At 30.6% G+C, this 15,828-nt stretch overlaps 1 protein-coding gene across 2 annotated transcripts in view; it reads right to left on the bottom strand.

Annotated features, from left to right (window-relative positions):
* The window catches only part of LOC143252206 (phospholipid-transporting ATPase VA), a 69,081-nt gene that overhangs the window by 6,781 nt on the left and 46,472 nt on the right, over positions 1 to 15,828 (bottom strand). The window contains exons 17-22 of one of the 2 annotated variants that reach the window (XM_076503978.1): positions 14,025 to 14,079; positions 12,444 to 12,646; positions 11,727 to 11,927; positions 11,406 to 11,486; positions 7,513 to 7,617; positions 1,681 to 1,741 (exon numbers count right to left, since the gene is read on the bottom strand). In XM_076503978.1, the coding sequence (XP_076360093.1) occupies positions 1,730 to 1,741; positions 7,513 to 7,617; positions 11,406 to 11,486; positions 11,727 to 11,927; positions 12,444 to 12,646; positions 14,025 to 14,079 (657 nt within the window). In that variant the 3' untranslated portion in view covers positions 1,681 to 1,729. Of the gene's footprint in view, positions 1 to 1,680; positions 1,742 to 1,789; positions 1,978 to 7,512; positions 7,618 to 11,405; positions 11,487 to 11,726; positions 11,928 to 12,443; positions 12,647 to 14,024; positions 14,080 to 15,828 lie in introns of both variants that reach the window. The other variant, XM_076503977.1, reaches the window with a different exon arrangement.

Below are 15,828 nucleotides of genomic sequence, written 5' to 3'. Positions count from 1 at the left end.
CACACACACACACTATAACTATTTACAAACAAGTTCTAAACCTTGTTTTTCTTAAAACACAGAGCAGTAAACAAACAAGTAAAGCAAACTATTATCTCTTCCAGTTATGACTTTTGTACTCAGTTGCTGCTGGTCATAGGTTGCTCTAAGCTTTAAATTTTACGAGTGGAGGATGTGAAATGAAACACTAAGGTTTTTTATATATATATTTAAATAACCAAAAAATCATAAATTACTATATCAATACCACAGAATTTCTTCATAATTTATTAAGTTTAGTAACTAAGTTGTACTTGGAACTAAAAATATATGAAACTTCAAACAGGCTAAAGACTCGATCTATTCCTTGAAAATGGCTGAGTAAGCCATTGAGGAAATATTCTGAGCTTTCAACTGGTTATTCACATGTCACACAAGTAAGAGGCAGTTTCCAAAAATGGAAGGAGGTCAGTGCAGGGTCACTGGGTTTGATCCAGTACATGAGCAATATTTCAGTGAATAGAAAAGACAGGAGGCCATTACTTTATACTCTGTCTTGACAACATTGGTAATTTGTATGAAACAAAAGACTTTAGATTTTGACCTCACAAACATCTAATCTGGACCAGTGTGTTGCATTCAACATACCATGCGACACAAAAATCAGTTTGTGTGTTGTTTTTTTCTAACTATTTACTTTTAAATTAAGAAAATAAGTAATATACAACAGTGAAATTTGAATTGTACTCTATAATTTGATACCATATATATAAATACAAATATATAAAACATCATTCAATTAAATTCCAAATACAAGTCAACAACTGAAATATCATGACATTTAACCTGTGACCATAGGAAAACCTGTCTCTGTAGAGTGGAATTTTATCAAAATTTATCAAAACAAGTCACCATCAGCACTTTATTAGAAGTGTTCAAACACTTAAAGGATGCTTGACAAATTTGTAAAGAACATTTTTTTAATTTCTAAGTAGCCTCTCACTGATAGAATTGCAATATATTTAATTATGTTTCTTATGCTGTCTTATAGTTTTATAAAGTTGCAGGTTATCTGTTACTAGTGTCTTCTGGTGTAAGCTATTTTATCCAAATATAAAGCAAAATACTTAAGATTATAGACTGCTTTATGATTAAATATGTCTCTACTTGGTAGTTAATAAGCTACATGTTTTGGTAATATCAGTTTTTCTAGAAAAATCTGTGAAAAGGTAAAAAAAAAAAAAAAGACTGTACAATAAAAATACAGATTTTATAAACTCATTATAGATTTCTGCCTATTTGATTTAGCAAACAATCATTTTTCCAACTTAAAACACTCATAAGATTATGTTATCATCAGGACCTAAACAGGCCTACCATGTTTATGCAAATAATAACAAACAATTTATCAGGCTTCTTTAAGATATTTTGGTTTACATAAAAGCAAAGAGCTTTATCTTTTTCTTAAAAGTATTCTTTTAACATACGTTTTTGAGAAAATTAAAATATGTACATGGGTTGAAAAAATATTTTTGAATAGATATTTAAGGAAGAAAAGGTCTTTACAGGTTCACTGTAATGCCTGAAATTTGAAGGCAACAGTTGAGGTTATAAGTTGTAGTATTCTAAACCCTCCAATACTGGTTTATAAAAATAAATTAACAGTGTCACAAAAAACTAAATACTGTACACTTAACTTACCTTGTTAGCATGACATGGACAAAATCCAGTTTGAACAAGCAAAGAAAGGTCAGACACTATCCTGGAAAACAAACTAGATGTATGAAACAATAAACATCATGTGACCTACCTTGGTAAACATGCAATGACTAGAACTAAAACAACTGTAAACCAGTATGGTGCAGTTGCCATGACATGCTGCATGACCCAGTACGAGTTCTGAAGGGATGAGCTACCAAGACACAAAGCATTATACAGGACTGCAAAACCAAAATAAACTGCAATACTCAGGAATGTGGCAAGTATATGGAGGTATGTCTATAGGATAAAGAGTAAAATAAAAAATAAAAATAAAAAAGGTAAGATGGTAAATGAATATAATGCTGTAACAAATCAAACTCAAAAAACATGATGAGCACAAAAAATGTCTTCAACAAATATCAGACAACACTGATGGGTGGAATACAGCTCACCAACAAACATGCACTGTTATCTTAAATACTAAACATGTTTAGTTACCAAATATTCTCTTACACCACTATAACTAGCTGGTCAGTAATTACTTAATTAACAATTAATAGCTCATTAATTAGACACAAAAATTTATAGATTGCATTTGTTTTATATACAATACTTTAAATATTTTAACTTTGAGGTTTCACCTTTTACCTAAACCAGTAATTCCAGGATTCAATTATTCAGAATAAAAAATCAATAAGTATCAATGTTTTTATAATTTGACATTTAGAAAAAGGTTATTTGCAAACTGTTATGTGAATATAATTGTATTATTAAAATGCAATTCTTGGGTATTCTTTATTGGATGGGAATTTAACTTAAGTTGTTAGGTTATAAAAATTTCAATGTATGTTTTTAGGCAGCTTTTGTTTCAGAGTAAACTACAATTTCAAAAAAATTCTCCATCTTAAATATGATAGTAATAATTCATGCTTCTATAACTTCTCTTTTCTCTTCCCAAAGTAAATATAAAACAATATTCTTGATAACTTGATACACAGCTTATTGTCAAAAGATTACTTAACAATACAGTGTTCAATACAATGCATGTCACATGATCTCCCACAGCATCCACAGAACTATTAGCAAAACCATCAGGGCATTTCATCCAATGTTATTTAAAGTTATGCAAGGTGCTAAATAAGCAGACAGCTGACACGTTAGGTTATTTAATGTTATTTATTTCCTGAAATTCTAACAGGAAACAAATAAGACCTCATGAGAAATAGAACTTTCAAGCAAAAAAACAAAAACATATCACAAGCTTGGATCACATAAAACAATGTTAAGGTTGCTTGTGAAAGTTAGTGTAAATAACGAACACATTTAGTTAACTTTTTAATTAACATGTTCTTCACGTGCAAACGTATGTCATAAATACATACTGAAAGAACTAATTTACACCTACATTGGTTTCATTAAAGTAACAGTGAATATTGTTAAATCTCAAAACACAGACAAAAAAGAAAAATTGCAGGTATATAAATAATGATGTCATCTTTTTTTTTACTGTTACGAACATACTACAAAAATCTTGATAGTAATAGTAGCAGTAGAGATGTTATTTCAATAAGTTACATACTTACATTTATTACATAGCACATTTCAGTGATAAATACATAGAATTCTCATCTAAATCTCTATTTACAAATTACAAACTTGTATGAAACATACACCATTAATAATAGGTTAAAATATAACATTAATGAAGATCTGAAATATATGATAAAATGTAAATATACTATTTTTTTTTACCTAAACACTAACTTCTACAAACAAATAAATCCTACTAAACATTACATTGCTTTCATAAGTAATTCTGTAGATAGTAACATTGTCAAAAAAAGACCTGATCTTTAAATTACATGTACAGCAGATTACACAAATTCTCAAAGACTATTTCTATGGTTACAATTATGACTGTTTTTACTTAAGTTGTTGCATCTAAGATTAAATGCAAAGATAATATTCTTACATGTTTGGATTTTAACTAAGTGTGCTGATTACTTACTCACTGAAAACCTTGTTTTTATTAAATCTGGACCTAATGGTAAATCTATTGATACCATTCGCACAAACAACGTTTTCATGGTTAAACAAAGAGACAGCATTCTTACTCAAAACACAGTCTTTATGACTAAATGAATAGATAATATTGTATTATAATGTGTTATAATGCAGTGTGGATTCCTAATACTTTGCAGAAAACAAGGTGATATACAGTCCACATAGTGATAATAAAATTATTCATTTATTCTATAACATTTCCAACAGACCACATTTACCTTGACATAAGATGTAGGCCTAAGTTAACAAACTCCTCACTAATATTACCTATATCTAATTTTAATATTTAGTTTTAATTGATAAATGCATAACTCACAAAGAAACTGAATAGAAGAACAAATACAACATCTCTCACTAACTAACCCTTAACTTTTTACTTCATTCACTTTCCAACAGTCCAACAGTTCACAAGTACAACAAATGATGCCCAAGCACTAGTATTCAGTTCTGTAGCTGTTCATTCATGGGTTTTATCTCCTTAAAAGTCTCACTATTTTGCAAATGGTAGTTGTTTTGCTAACTACACATATAGAGGCTGCATTTCCAGTCTCACTCACATGAAATATCTTGTGTTCTGTTTAAGTCATGAAGCCTAATGGAGAAAATATTTTGACATTCTCTGAGCAAATCATGTAAGCTGTGGTATTGATAAGCTACAAGCCTATTAAATTTCGTGTTTTACAGCTCTTGTAATTGAAGTGGTAAGCTGTTCTCAGACAAGAATTTGATATCAGAGTTGTACATCTTGCCTTAAAGGCAATTAATATCTGCTGTTCTGGGATGTGAATGTACAGCTTGTACAGTTTTACATCTTGTAGTGTTCCATCCAATCCTGACTACAATTTTATGTTCATTTTGTTCACATCCCTAATGATGTTATCTTTATTCTTAAGACACAAGATCTCCTGACCATTAAGCCATCAAGACGTGTTGGTGTGTGTATTTCCATTATGGTCCAATCACTTGATGTAATTTTATATCTAATAAGTCCTGGTTTAAGTATTCCACTTCCTGGTGGTACAATGATTGTCCTTTTTGTTATCATCAGGAGTTTCATCTGTTGTGTTGTAACTACATACATGCAGATTTCTGGTCATAGACTATGAAAATAACCTAACTGCTCATCCATATCTCCACCTGAAGTCAGTTTCAAATGTGCATTCCTTAACTGGCTAGCTAAATTTGTAAAATGGAACTAGTAGTGGCATAGCTGTAGTAGTCCAGAAAGGTCATGCAATAACAGATAGCATAGTAGCAATGGTAATACATGTTGGATCTGGCAAGTTCTACTGTACCACATCTCCTAGTAAATGATAGTTTAGAATGGAATTCATAAGCATATGCAAAAATCAGTATGGCTGGTTTGAATAATTCACTTCCCAATTCTTTCTTCCAAGTATATAATTGTGAACTTTATATCCATTTCTACATCATTAAACTTCATGCTATAATCTTTCTACACTTATCATAATCCCTGTGTACATCTCCAATAGCTTCACTGGTCTTCTCTTTAATCAGATTTTTGTTCTCAAGTTTTCTTTAAGTACTGTCTCTTTTATTTCACTCTTTTCTTTAATTCCCATCTTACTTCTTAGTCCTCTTTTACTTTTCTGTATATTTATTCTTTGTCTTCTTTTAACTTTGTCTCATTCTTATAATTTTCTGTTATTTTAATTTTTCTTCTAATTTTCTTTTTCTTTCTTCAGGGTCGTTGTTTTGAAAATTTCTTATTAATCTTTTATTCTAATGTATTTTCTACTTTTCTCTTTTATTCTTCTAATTTGTTGGTTATTTTTCTTCATCATCTTCACTTAGTTTCCTTTTGAAAAGTTCCTTCTTCATCTTCATTTAGTTTCCTTTCAAAAAGTTCCTTCTTCATCTTCATTTAGTTTCCTTTCAAAAAGTTCCTCCTTCATCTTCATTTAGTTTCCTTTCAAAAAGTTCCTCCTTCATCTTCATTTAGTTTCCTTTCAAAAAGTTCCTCCTTCATCTTCATTTAGTTTCCTTTCTAAAAGTTCCTCCTTCATCTTCATTTAGTTTCCTTTCTAAAAGTTCCTCCTTCATCTTCAGTTAGTTTCCTTTCTAAAAGTTCCTTCTTCATCTTTATTTAGTTTCTTTTCTAAAAGTTCCTTCTTCATCTTCATTTAGTTTCTTCTAAAGTTCCTTCTTCATCTTCATTTAGTTTTTTCTAAAGTTCCTTCTTCATCTTCATTTAGTTTCTTTTCTAAAGTTCTTCTTCATCTTCAGTTCCTTCTTCATCTTCATTTAGTTTCTTTTCTAAAAGTTCCTTCTTCATCTTCATTTAGTTTCTTTTCTAAAAGTTCCTTCTTCATCTTCATTTAGTTTCTTTTCTAAAAGTTCCTTCTTCATCTTCATTTAGTTTCTTTTCTAAAAGTTCCTTCTTCATCTTCATTTAGTTTCTTTTCTAAAAGTTCCTTCTTCATCTTCATTTAGTTTCTTTTCTAAAAGTTCCTTCTTCATCTTCATTTAGTTTCTTTTCTAAAAGTTCCTTCTTCATCTTCAGTTAGTTTCCTTTCTAAAAGTTCCTTTTTCATCTTCAGTTAGTTTCCTTTCTAAAAGTTCCTTTTTCATCTTCAGTTAGTTTCCTTTCTAAAAGTTCCTTTTTCATCTTCAGTTAGTTTCCTTTCTAAAAGTTCCTTTTTCATCTTCAGTTAGTTTCCTCTCTCTTTTTTCTTGGTGTTCTTTTAATCCTATATCCCATACTTCTAGTATTTTTCCTTCTTGTTACTTTTTAAATAAGTTTTCCTTTTCTTTTCGTAACACTCTTAATTCTTTCATCATTTCTAGTAAAGCTTCAAACTTGCTTAATGATTGGGTTGTTACAGTAAAACTTAGGTACAATTCTATTTTACTTTCACCAAAATAATCCCACTTTTCACAACAGAATTGTAATATGTTCTAACACTGGGCAGTTTCTTTTGAATTATTTGGTGAAAATAATACAGTTCATATAACTATAACAAGTTTAATTCTTCTATAATGCTTGCAACAAGCTACATTCATTTTGACACACGTTGTAGGCCTTTGTTCACAAACATGTTAATGGATTTCTCACAACTCTTACCCATGCCTAATCTACCAAGCTTTGATTGATAAACACAAATTACTGAATAACTAAATAGCAGAATATTTATGATACCTCTCACTGCCCAACACTGAACACAAACACGCAATGACCTCTTATTACATATTACTCATATTTGCTAGATATTTTACAAAGCTTTTCGATCTTTAACAGCTAAGAAATGTCTAAATCAAAATACTGAAAATACAGCTTACAATACTATGTACAATACTCTTCTGGTTTCTATAATTAAACATGTGGTAGTATTCTTATTTAAGACTCAGAATCTGGGCATGTAAAGTAGAGATATCATTATTTTCTTATTTTATGACAAGACATTAAATATACCTCTTATAAATAAATATATATGAACAGTGCTCTTATCCAAGACCTTATTTTTAAAATAAGCGTATGTTTATGTTTTTACGTTCTGTTTTTTTTACATCTATAGACAGCATTCTTACTCAAAACCTAATCTTTGAAACTAAATATTTTGACAATACTTCTTATACAAGAACTAATTTTAACAGTTAGATGAATTAACAGAATTTATTATCCAGAAAAGATTCCTTAATCCAAGTATGACAAGGATGCTTATCAAAATCCTGGACTGTACAACTAAGTTTATATATTATGTTATATTACAAGATTAGTTGTTTAACACATGTGGATGTCATTCTTACCCAAGACCTGGTTTCTATGGCTATATGTGCAAGCTGTACTAAAACACAAGCTGTGATGATAGTAGATCCGAACTCCCAAATCCCCACATTACTATCATAAAATACCTGCAACAACAACAACAACAATTATTATCTAAGAAAATCTGTTAATTCGTTTTGAAACAATGTTTTCCTTTTTACCTTTCTGTATTTATTATTCCTTGCTGAAACCTGTATCTACATAAATTCATTTATTCTAGTATACACCAATCACATTAGCTCCTCATGTCCTTTTTTTTTCTTTCAATACATTAAGATTTTTAAAATATCCTCACTAAATTACAGATTTTTGTGTTCTACAGCTACAACAATTTATCTTTCTCCATTTTTATTGTCTTATCAAACTTCCACTTAGTCGTGTGTGTGTGTGTGTGTGTGTGTTTTCTTAGAGCAAAGCCACATCAGGCTATCTGCTGAGCCCACCAAGGGGAATCAAACCCCTGATTTTAGCATTGTAAATCTGAAGACATACTGCTGTACTAGCGAGGGGCCACTTAGTCATATTCATTCATTTTGATATTTTAATGTCTTCATAAGTTAATTGTATGAAATCTCTGTAAAAAGAAAAAGAAAAATGTAGAGCTGGTTAATTTATTCAACATTATACCCATTATAAATACAAGACAGGTGTGCTAAACATAAACAGCTATTTTTGTATTTAGGCAAAATGTAACAGTGATTGTGGATAGGCAAGTTAATGTTAGAAAAAATAAAGCTAAGCCACATAAACTGGCCATGTAGGTTTTATGCAACTAAACATAAAATAGTTGAAATTCATATAAATATATTAAGAGTTCAAATAAATTTATATTCAATTAAGTATAATAAGCATGTTTAAAAAACATCTTTAGAATAAAGAACTGTAGCATTGAATACAGTGACAGTATTAAAATTTGGTACGTAACTAACAAACACAACAGTCTTTTATCATTTCTCTTTTGGTAACTAGTTAAAATTTTCCTGTAAGAAGGGTACTATGATATGATCAATCTATGTGCACATTGTTGTAAGCTTCTTATAACTTGCATGCTCTCATAATATCATAATATTTTTATAATTAAATATATCAAAATATAAGTCAGCTGTAGTATATACAAGTACCTTTAAAATAACGTAAGTATTTTGCATGAGTGTTAAGTTTCATTATGAACTTTCTGTTAACAAATATACAAAATAACAAACCTGTGGCTTCACAACTACCAATTCCAAACATTCCAATTACATTAGAAATATTTTAGTTTTCTTGCATATTGACTCATGACATTAAGTTCTGATTTATATGATTAGGTTACTTTTGGTTAGTAGCCCTTGGTTATTTTATAAAACGATTTATATAAGAGAATAAGCACTTTGTGTAATATTGCTATAGTGTTCAACTACTGGTCTACACAAAGCTTTCAGATGATGAGCAAAATGACTGGACATTTTTTGTAAACAGAAGAACTGAAGAGTATTGTTTTAAAATGTATTATAGAAAGTTAATGCTATATAAAGCAGTCTCTGAAATTTTTGGAATTGAAATCAGCTGGTCTTCAGTTTGAGAAAGTTTATGAAACCATCAGAGTAGCACATTAAAGTTAATTTACTAGTACTCTACAAGTTAGCATAGCGTATAATAGGGTGCGTCAAAAAACAAAAAGTTGTGTCACTCAGTCGCTCGCTTATAATTTGATTCCATTCAATGAAAAAATATGCTAGCGTAAAAATCAATCCAATACATTAATATTTAGGGGTTGCGCAATGCGCTAAAATAACAACGTGCTTCGGAACCAAACGAAAAGTTGGCATTAGTGAAAGGCTAGCTTTGGCTTTAGACAGAACCCAGATCAGTCACCGAAAAGCCGCGCAAATTTTGCTTCCTTTTGCAGCTCATATTGGACATAATATCGAGGATCTTGCCATCAGCCCAAGTTTCATAAGGAGGAAACGAATTACTAACCGTACTCTTCTAGCAGCTGAATTGAAGGAACGTTTTTCTCCAAACGTTCCTTTGACATTACATTGGGATGGTAAGCTGATGTCTGACTTGGTTGGCAGAGAGAAGATCGAACGTTTGGCAATTTTAGTTTCAAGTGAAGGTGTAGAGAAGATTCTTTCAGTGCCCAAGATTGATAGTGGGGATGCAAGTTCAGTAGCTTCTGAGATCGGATCAGTTTTAGTAGAATGGAATGTAAAAGACAGAATTAAATCGCTTTGCTTTGACATCACGGCGACCAATACAGGATCTAAATCTGGCATCTGTCTGAGGATTGAAATGTTACTTGAATGTGAGCTCTTGCACCTTGCCTGTAGACATCACATTTTGGAGATTCTTCTGAGTGCTGTATTCTCTACTCGTGATAGAGACATCAAAAAGTCCAGATATCACTTTGTTTTTAAACTTTAGAGATTGTTGGCCTAAAATTAATAAAACTAAGTACATAACAGCAGTAGAAGCAATGCCACTCTGAATACAGCCTTGAAAGGATGATATTATTCAATTTTGTCAGAATCTCCTTCAATCTCATCAACCACGGGACGATTATAAAAAGCTCTTGGAATTAGCTGCCATTTTTCTTGGATCTCTTCCACACGGACGTTCTTCAGTTTCTTTCCGTACTTCTGGTGCTGTACATCGTGCGATGGATGGCTCGAGCAATATATTCTCTAAAAATTTGGATGTTCCAAGAGGAGTTTGGTAGACTGCAACCACGGCCTGCTTCATCTCGTGTTTCATTTGACGCACATTTTTGCAGCAAACTTGGCGATTTGTGGGTCTTTATAACTAAACATTACTTGCACTCATGGTTTACAGCTAAGGATGCTTCCGTGGCAGCTCGAAGGGACCTTACACTACTCAAGGAACTTGCATTGCATGAAAAATCATATGATTAAGGAAGTTGGTACAAAGGCAATAAATCGGCATTTATGGATTTATCTGAGGTTGCAGTTGGGCTTGTGCTCTTTGATGACAGTGTAACAAATAGCGACAAACTCAAGATGGTCTTAAATATGAATACCATGAAAGGATCTCCTAGGCCAACTCCACGTTTAACAGTTGATGCTGCAAGCAATGCTGTTTCCAGAAAGCTTCCAGATTTTTTTACCTCAGCAACGAAGAAAATTTTCCACCATCTGGATATTAGTAGCGCATTTTTATCATTACCACCGAAAGAGTGGAGCGCCTCTGAAGAGTACAAACAAGGAAAGGACGGAGTAAAGAAACTTTTTGTGACAAATGACGCAGCTGAAAGAGGAGTAGCTTTAATTCAACCATTTACAAGGGCCGCACCAAGAACAAGATCAATTTCAGTATATGATTCAGGTGGCAGAAGAACATCGAACATAATCTAAGGGGCAGGCAAGATAAAACTTCAATGAAATAAATTTTTCTTTCAAGTTTTATGTTTTTGCTAATTGTATAATCAATAAATATTAAATAATTTCTTTAAATAATTTAATTACCATTAACAATATAATGTAGGGTAAATTTAAGGAAAATAGTGAACTTTGCGAGGGATGCGTGAACCCTAAATACTTCGCGATTAAAATGAAACTTTGTCTATGTTCTTTTCTCATGCAGTGGCACAACTGAGCAAAAAAATTGGGACATTTTAATTTTTATCCTTTATCCACTGATGCACCCTAGTGTATAATTTATCACTACTTTCTTTAAATACATCCAGAATAATTTATCAATACACATTTGACATCTGAGTACTTCAAATAACTTATTCTAATCTACTGTATCAAAAAATACCATTATAGCACAAAATATACACAGCTGATTTGAATCTAAAGTAAAATCATCATTTTTGTTAGGAAATGTAACAAACATACTAGTTATCAGGTAGAAAGTTCACTGTACAACTCACCAGTAATGGGACAAAGAAAATTATCACACTCTGATATAAGGCATCCAACATGTTTACCCAAAAGGAATACTTAGTATAAACCTAGAATAAAGAAACATTATTCATTACTTTAATGAACTGTAATCCAACACAGCATATAAAATATAACTAACATCTTTAAAATTCTTTCATCATCTACTTATTTTGAGTTCTTTCAACCTATAATATTTACAGACCTCTTGATTTTTTCTGAATAACAATAATATATATACTGCACAGTGTAAGGGTGAAGTATATTGACAGCACTTGGTAGCAACAGTACTTTGAAAGTGAAAATCATACCTTGGAACGTCGCCCCTGTGCATAAAGAGTAGGCTTCTGAAGTAATATACTTGCAGGGCAGTCTTGGTCATAAATTCCAAGCACCAGGGGAGGCAGGGCAGTGAAAAAAACATTGAACAGCATGAGGTAGAGCTGATCAATCATTACCATACCCGAAAAACCACAGTATATTTGATACCAGAATATCACAAAGATAAAAGACTGGAAAGAATAAAGATTGAGTTAACAATGACAAGACAAGAATTTATCAAAGTAACATTCTAATGTTCTGTGATTTATTTACATGGTAAGAAAAACAAATTTATGTTTCAGGCTAACATTTATTGACTTTAAGTGTTGTGACTGAATACCTTATTTAAAAATGCAAATTCCAAAACTTAATAAAATTCTAATAGATAATTAACTTTTTTATCATAACATACAAAACACTTAGCTACAAACAACATGTATCAGATTACTAAATAAATTAAGACAAACAAGGAGTGAACGAGGATATTACAAGTAAAATGAAATCAATTTTACAGATAATCTCAGTCTATAGCTTTTGATTTAATAATAATAATGAATATCCTAGACTAATATAAACTACTAATTCAAGTTTAAATAAACATGTTCTTTTATAACTTTTCTTTTCAGTTATTCAACCTAAATTTTTTACACACACACACACACAGTATACAAAATGGAATCTCTAAATCTACAGGAAAACCAACTTACAGCATTTTTGTAGAAAAAATACAGAACAGTGCGGGCTAGTCGATCATAGCACCAGTGTCCATGAACTAGAAGTAAACGTTCTAAATGTCGAAATCGTGTCACAGCAAAATCACTAGCCATGACAGCCTGCATTCCTTCCTGTCCACTGATGCCAATACCAATATCTGCTTTCTGAATCATACTGACATCATTTGCACCATCACCTTTGGAAAATGAAACTCTTGTTTCTAAGTAATTATCAGATTTATCAACCACATCTTATCTATACATACAATGTTCTGATTATATTTCTGAAACAGCAATATACAAAGTTATGAATATTTTAATTAAGTGAACATTATACGCTGTCAGTATTTAATTCTAGTCAATTACTTGTTTTTTTTTTTAATAAACTGAGAAGAATTTTGAATTACAAACACAATAAATCACAGAATAAAAACACTTCAAAATTTGTGTAATTTTCTTACAGAATGGAAGATATCTCACAGTCTAATTCTTTTATTTTAGTGCTTGTAACAGACAAAAGTTTTAAACAATCACTTGCTAATTCACTCTAAGATTTTTATCGTTTAATCTGTGTTTAAATATTTGTAACACAATTTTATTGGTAGAATATTTTTTTTCAGAACATAATTGCCTATTTGCCTTAACAGATAATGAATCCCAAATTTTAGTGTTATTAGCCCTCAAGCTTAGCAAAAAGATGCTGGGAGACTTGGATAGCTAAACAGAATACTAATCATGGCAACAAGTGAGAATAAGGTCATCATAACCTAATAGAAACTACATAATATTAGCTATAACACAATCAACTATTGCCTTGTGCTATAAAAAATGGTTGTATTAAAATATTGCTCTGCCCCTCTTCTGTCAGACTATCCATTTTCATCAAAGTATCTTCATAAACAAATTACATATTGCAAAACATTATGAGTACCCAACTTAAAACTAATGCAACTTCAACTTAGTAACATTTCCAACAATGTTTTCATGCAATAAAGCTGCAACTTTCTAGCTCCGTCAGGTTACCATGAAGCTTTTGAAGAAATCATAATTTCTTATTTTACAGACCTAAATAAAAGTTTGTTAATATAATGATGGTTTAGATTGAAAAAACCCTATTTTTATTTCACTACACTCTCAGTTTCTTTATTTTTAAGTTTTACACCATTTGTCAGCTATTTTTACAGTAAAACACTTCTTATTAACATCAACTGTCAATGAAACACATTACTACACCCATACATCAACTTCATTTCTCGTCTGTTCTTTTCTAATTTGTTCCTGTAAATACTTTCTCAGTTTTTAAATCAAATTTCAAGGCATTTGGGATCAAAAACAAAAATACCAAAGAAAAGTTTCTGATTTATAGTACGACTTTAAATTGTATTCTTGTACATTAATAACTAAAGTGAGATGAGCATTTAACAAATACAAAAAAATAAATAAATAAATTTTCTCATACAATCTCCAGTAGAAATGTCAAACATAGTATGTCTGTAGTGAAGTAGGATGTCTAACTATGAAGATGTAATTTTAGTTATATGATGACAGCATGAAATAATAATAAATCAAACTCACCAATTGCTAAAGTCATGACACTGAGTTTCTCTTTGATCAGTTTGACTATTGAAGCCTGCTCAAAAAAAAAGATTGTCAAATATATCACAATTCCCATTCAAGAAATGAATTAATGTTTACATGTTCCACAGAAACTTTGCAAAATATGAAAAATATTAAGAAAAAAGTTATTTTTATTTCCTATAGCCTACTTATAGATTACAACTAGAAAATACTAATCACCAGCATTGTTCAGAAAGTAAATAACCATACATCGCTTCTCAACATGGTTCCTATTAAATGATACATTTCTTTTGTTACTTAGTGAGCTTTATAATGCCCATTTGATATGTCTGATGTAATTTTACGAATCCATTTGCACACAGCTTCTTTAAAATATCAATTGTCTGAAAATCTTACACTAAATCTTCAATAAAACAAAAAATAAAGTCACATAGCACTAGAAAGAACTATTTCTGATCTTTAAAGTTTCAGTTATTACATGATAAGTAATCTTCTGCTTATTACTGTGAGAACAACTATTATATGTGATAGTGAAATGTAATGAAGGTTGAATTAATGATAGATATTGTTTTAAACATTATTATTTTAGACAATATTTGTATTGTTTTATAAGATAATGTTCCTTAAAATGAAATAAGTTATAATAAAATAATAATCCTTTTATCACACAAAACTTGATTACTGTACGTTGTTCAAAAAACATATTTTACACAGTTACAATTTTGTAGTTGTATTGCGTGCGATCTGTCATCAAAACACTCGAGTAACACCACTAGAAGGAGATCAATGCTGACCACTTACCAGCCAAATAGGAAATAGAAATTTCTACTTCATCGCAAGTGTTAAGTTACATTAACGCTATCAAATTGTATGCAAAAATGAAGGAGGAAAATGAACTACATGAAAAGGCTGTAGAATTAGCGTTCTCTTTTAACCACATGAGAAAACCCATTAAAAAAATGAAACAGTTGAAATTGGACACTTTCTTCAAATAAATTTGATTAAGATTTTGTGTACTTGTATATATTTTGAATGTCTATTTTTGTTCTTATTCTAATAAATATAGCATAAACAGTATAATAACTTTATTCACAAATGTCTTACATCCCTTGAGTCAAGCAAGTATAATGTTAGGCTCAAAAATTATATATAATTAAGGAAATGCATGTTCACGGTTTAAGCCAGAAAATCTGCTTAAGCCAGAAATTTTACTCGGTCCATGGATTGAAAGCATTTAGTTTGAAGCTATGGCCTTTTGGAGGGTCTGTTTTGTAACCACAGCCTAACACTTTCCAGATAGATTGTTACTTAAATTTGCTTAAAAAACCTATACCTATTATAAATACACTGTTGTACAAAACTTTTCAATTTTATAGATAACAATGAAAGCTCCCTTTTTCAAAATGCTGTGTCCTATAACTCTTTGATATTAAAACATTTCATTTTACAAATATCCTTCTTTAGAAAGGTCTATGAAAAAAATCCTCCAGCCACAAGCCTGCTCTAGCAGAAATCTACACTGTAAATAAATTGCAATTTAACATATGCTAAATTTGTAGGAAGTAAATATGATGACAACTCACAAATACAATGATGCATCATTGCATTGATAACTGTAAATTGCTTAACTAAATATCATTTAATTTTCTTAACTGCACACAATCTCAAACTGTGAGCAAGCATGTATAAATCATGAGATAAGAGAGAATGAAATAAGGTTAGAATAAAGAAAAACTTTTTCTATTTGACATAAATAACCAAAAATATTAATTAGTATGATACAGTAATGATGTATTTCCAT

Source organism: Tachypleus tridentatus, chromosome 6 (assembly GCF_004210375.1).
Source record: "Tachypleus tridentatus isolate NWPU-2018 chromosome 6, ASM421037v1, whole genome shotgun sequence".
Lineage (NCBI taxonomy): Eukaryota > Metazoa > Arthropoda > Merostomata > Xiphosura > Limulidae > Tachypleus > Tachypleus tridentatus.
This window is presented reverse-complemented; position numbering and strand designations above follow the sequence as displayed.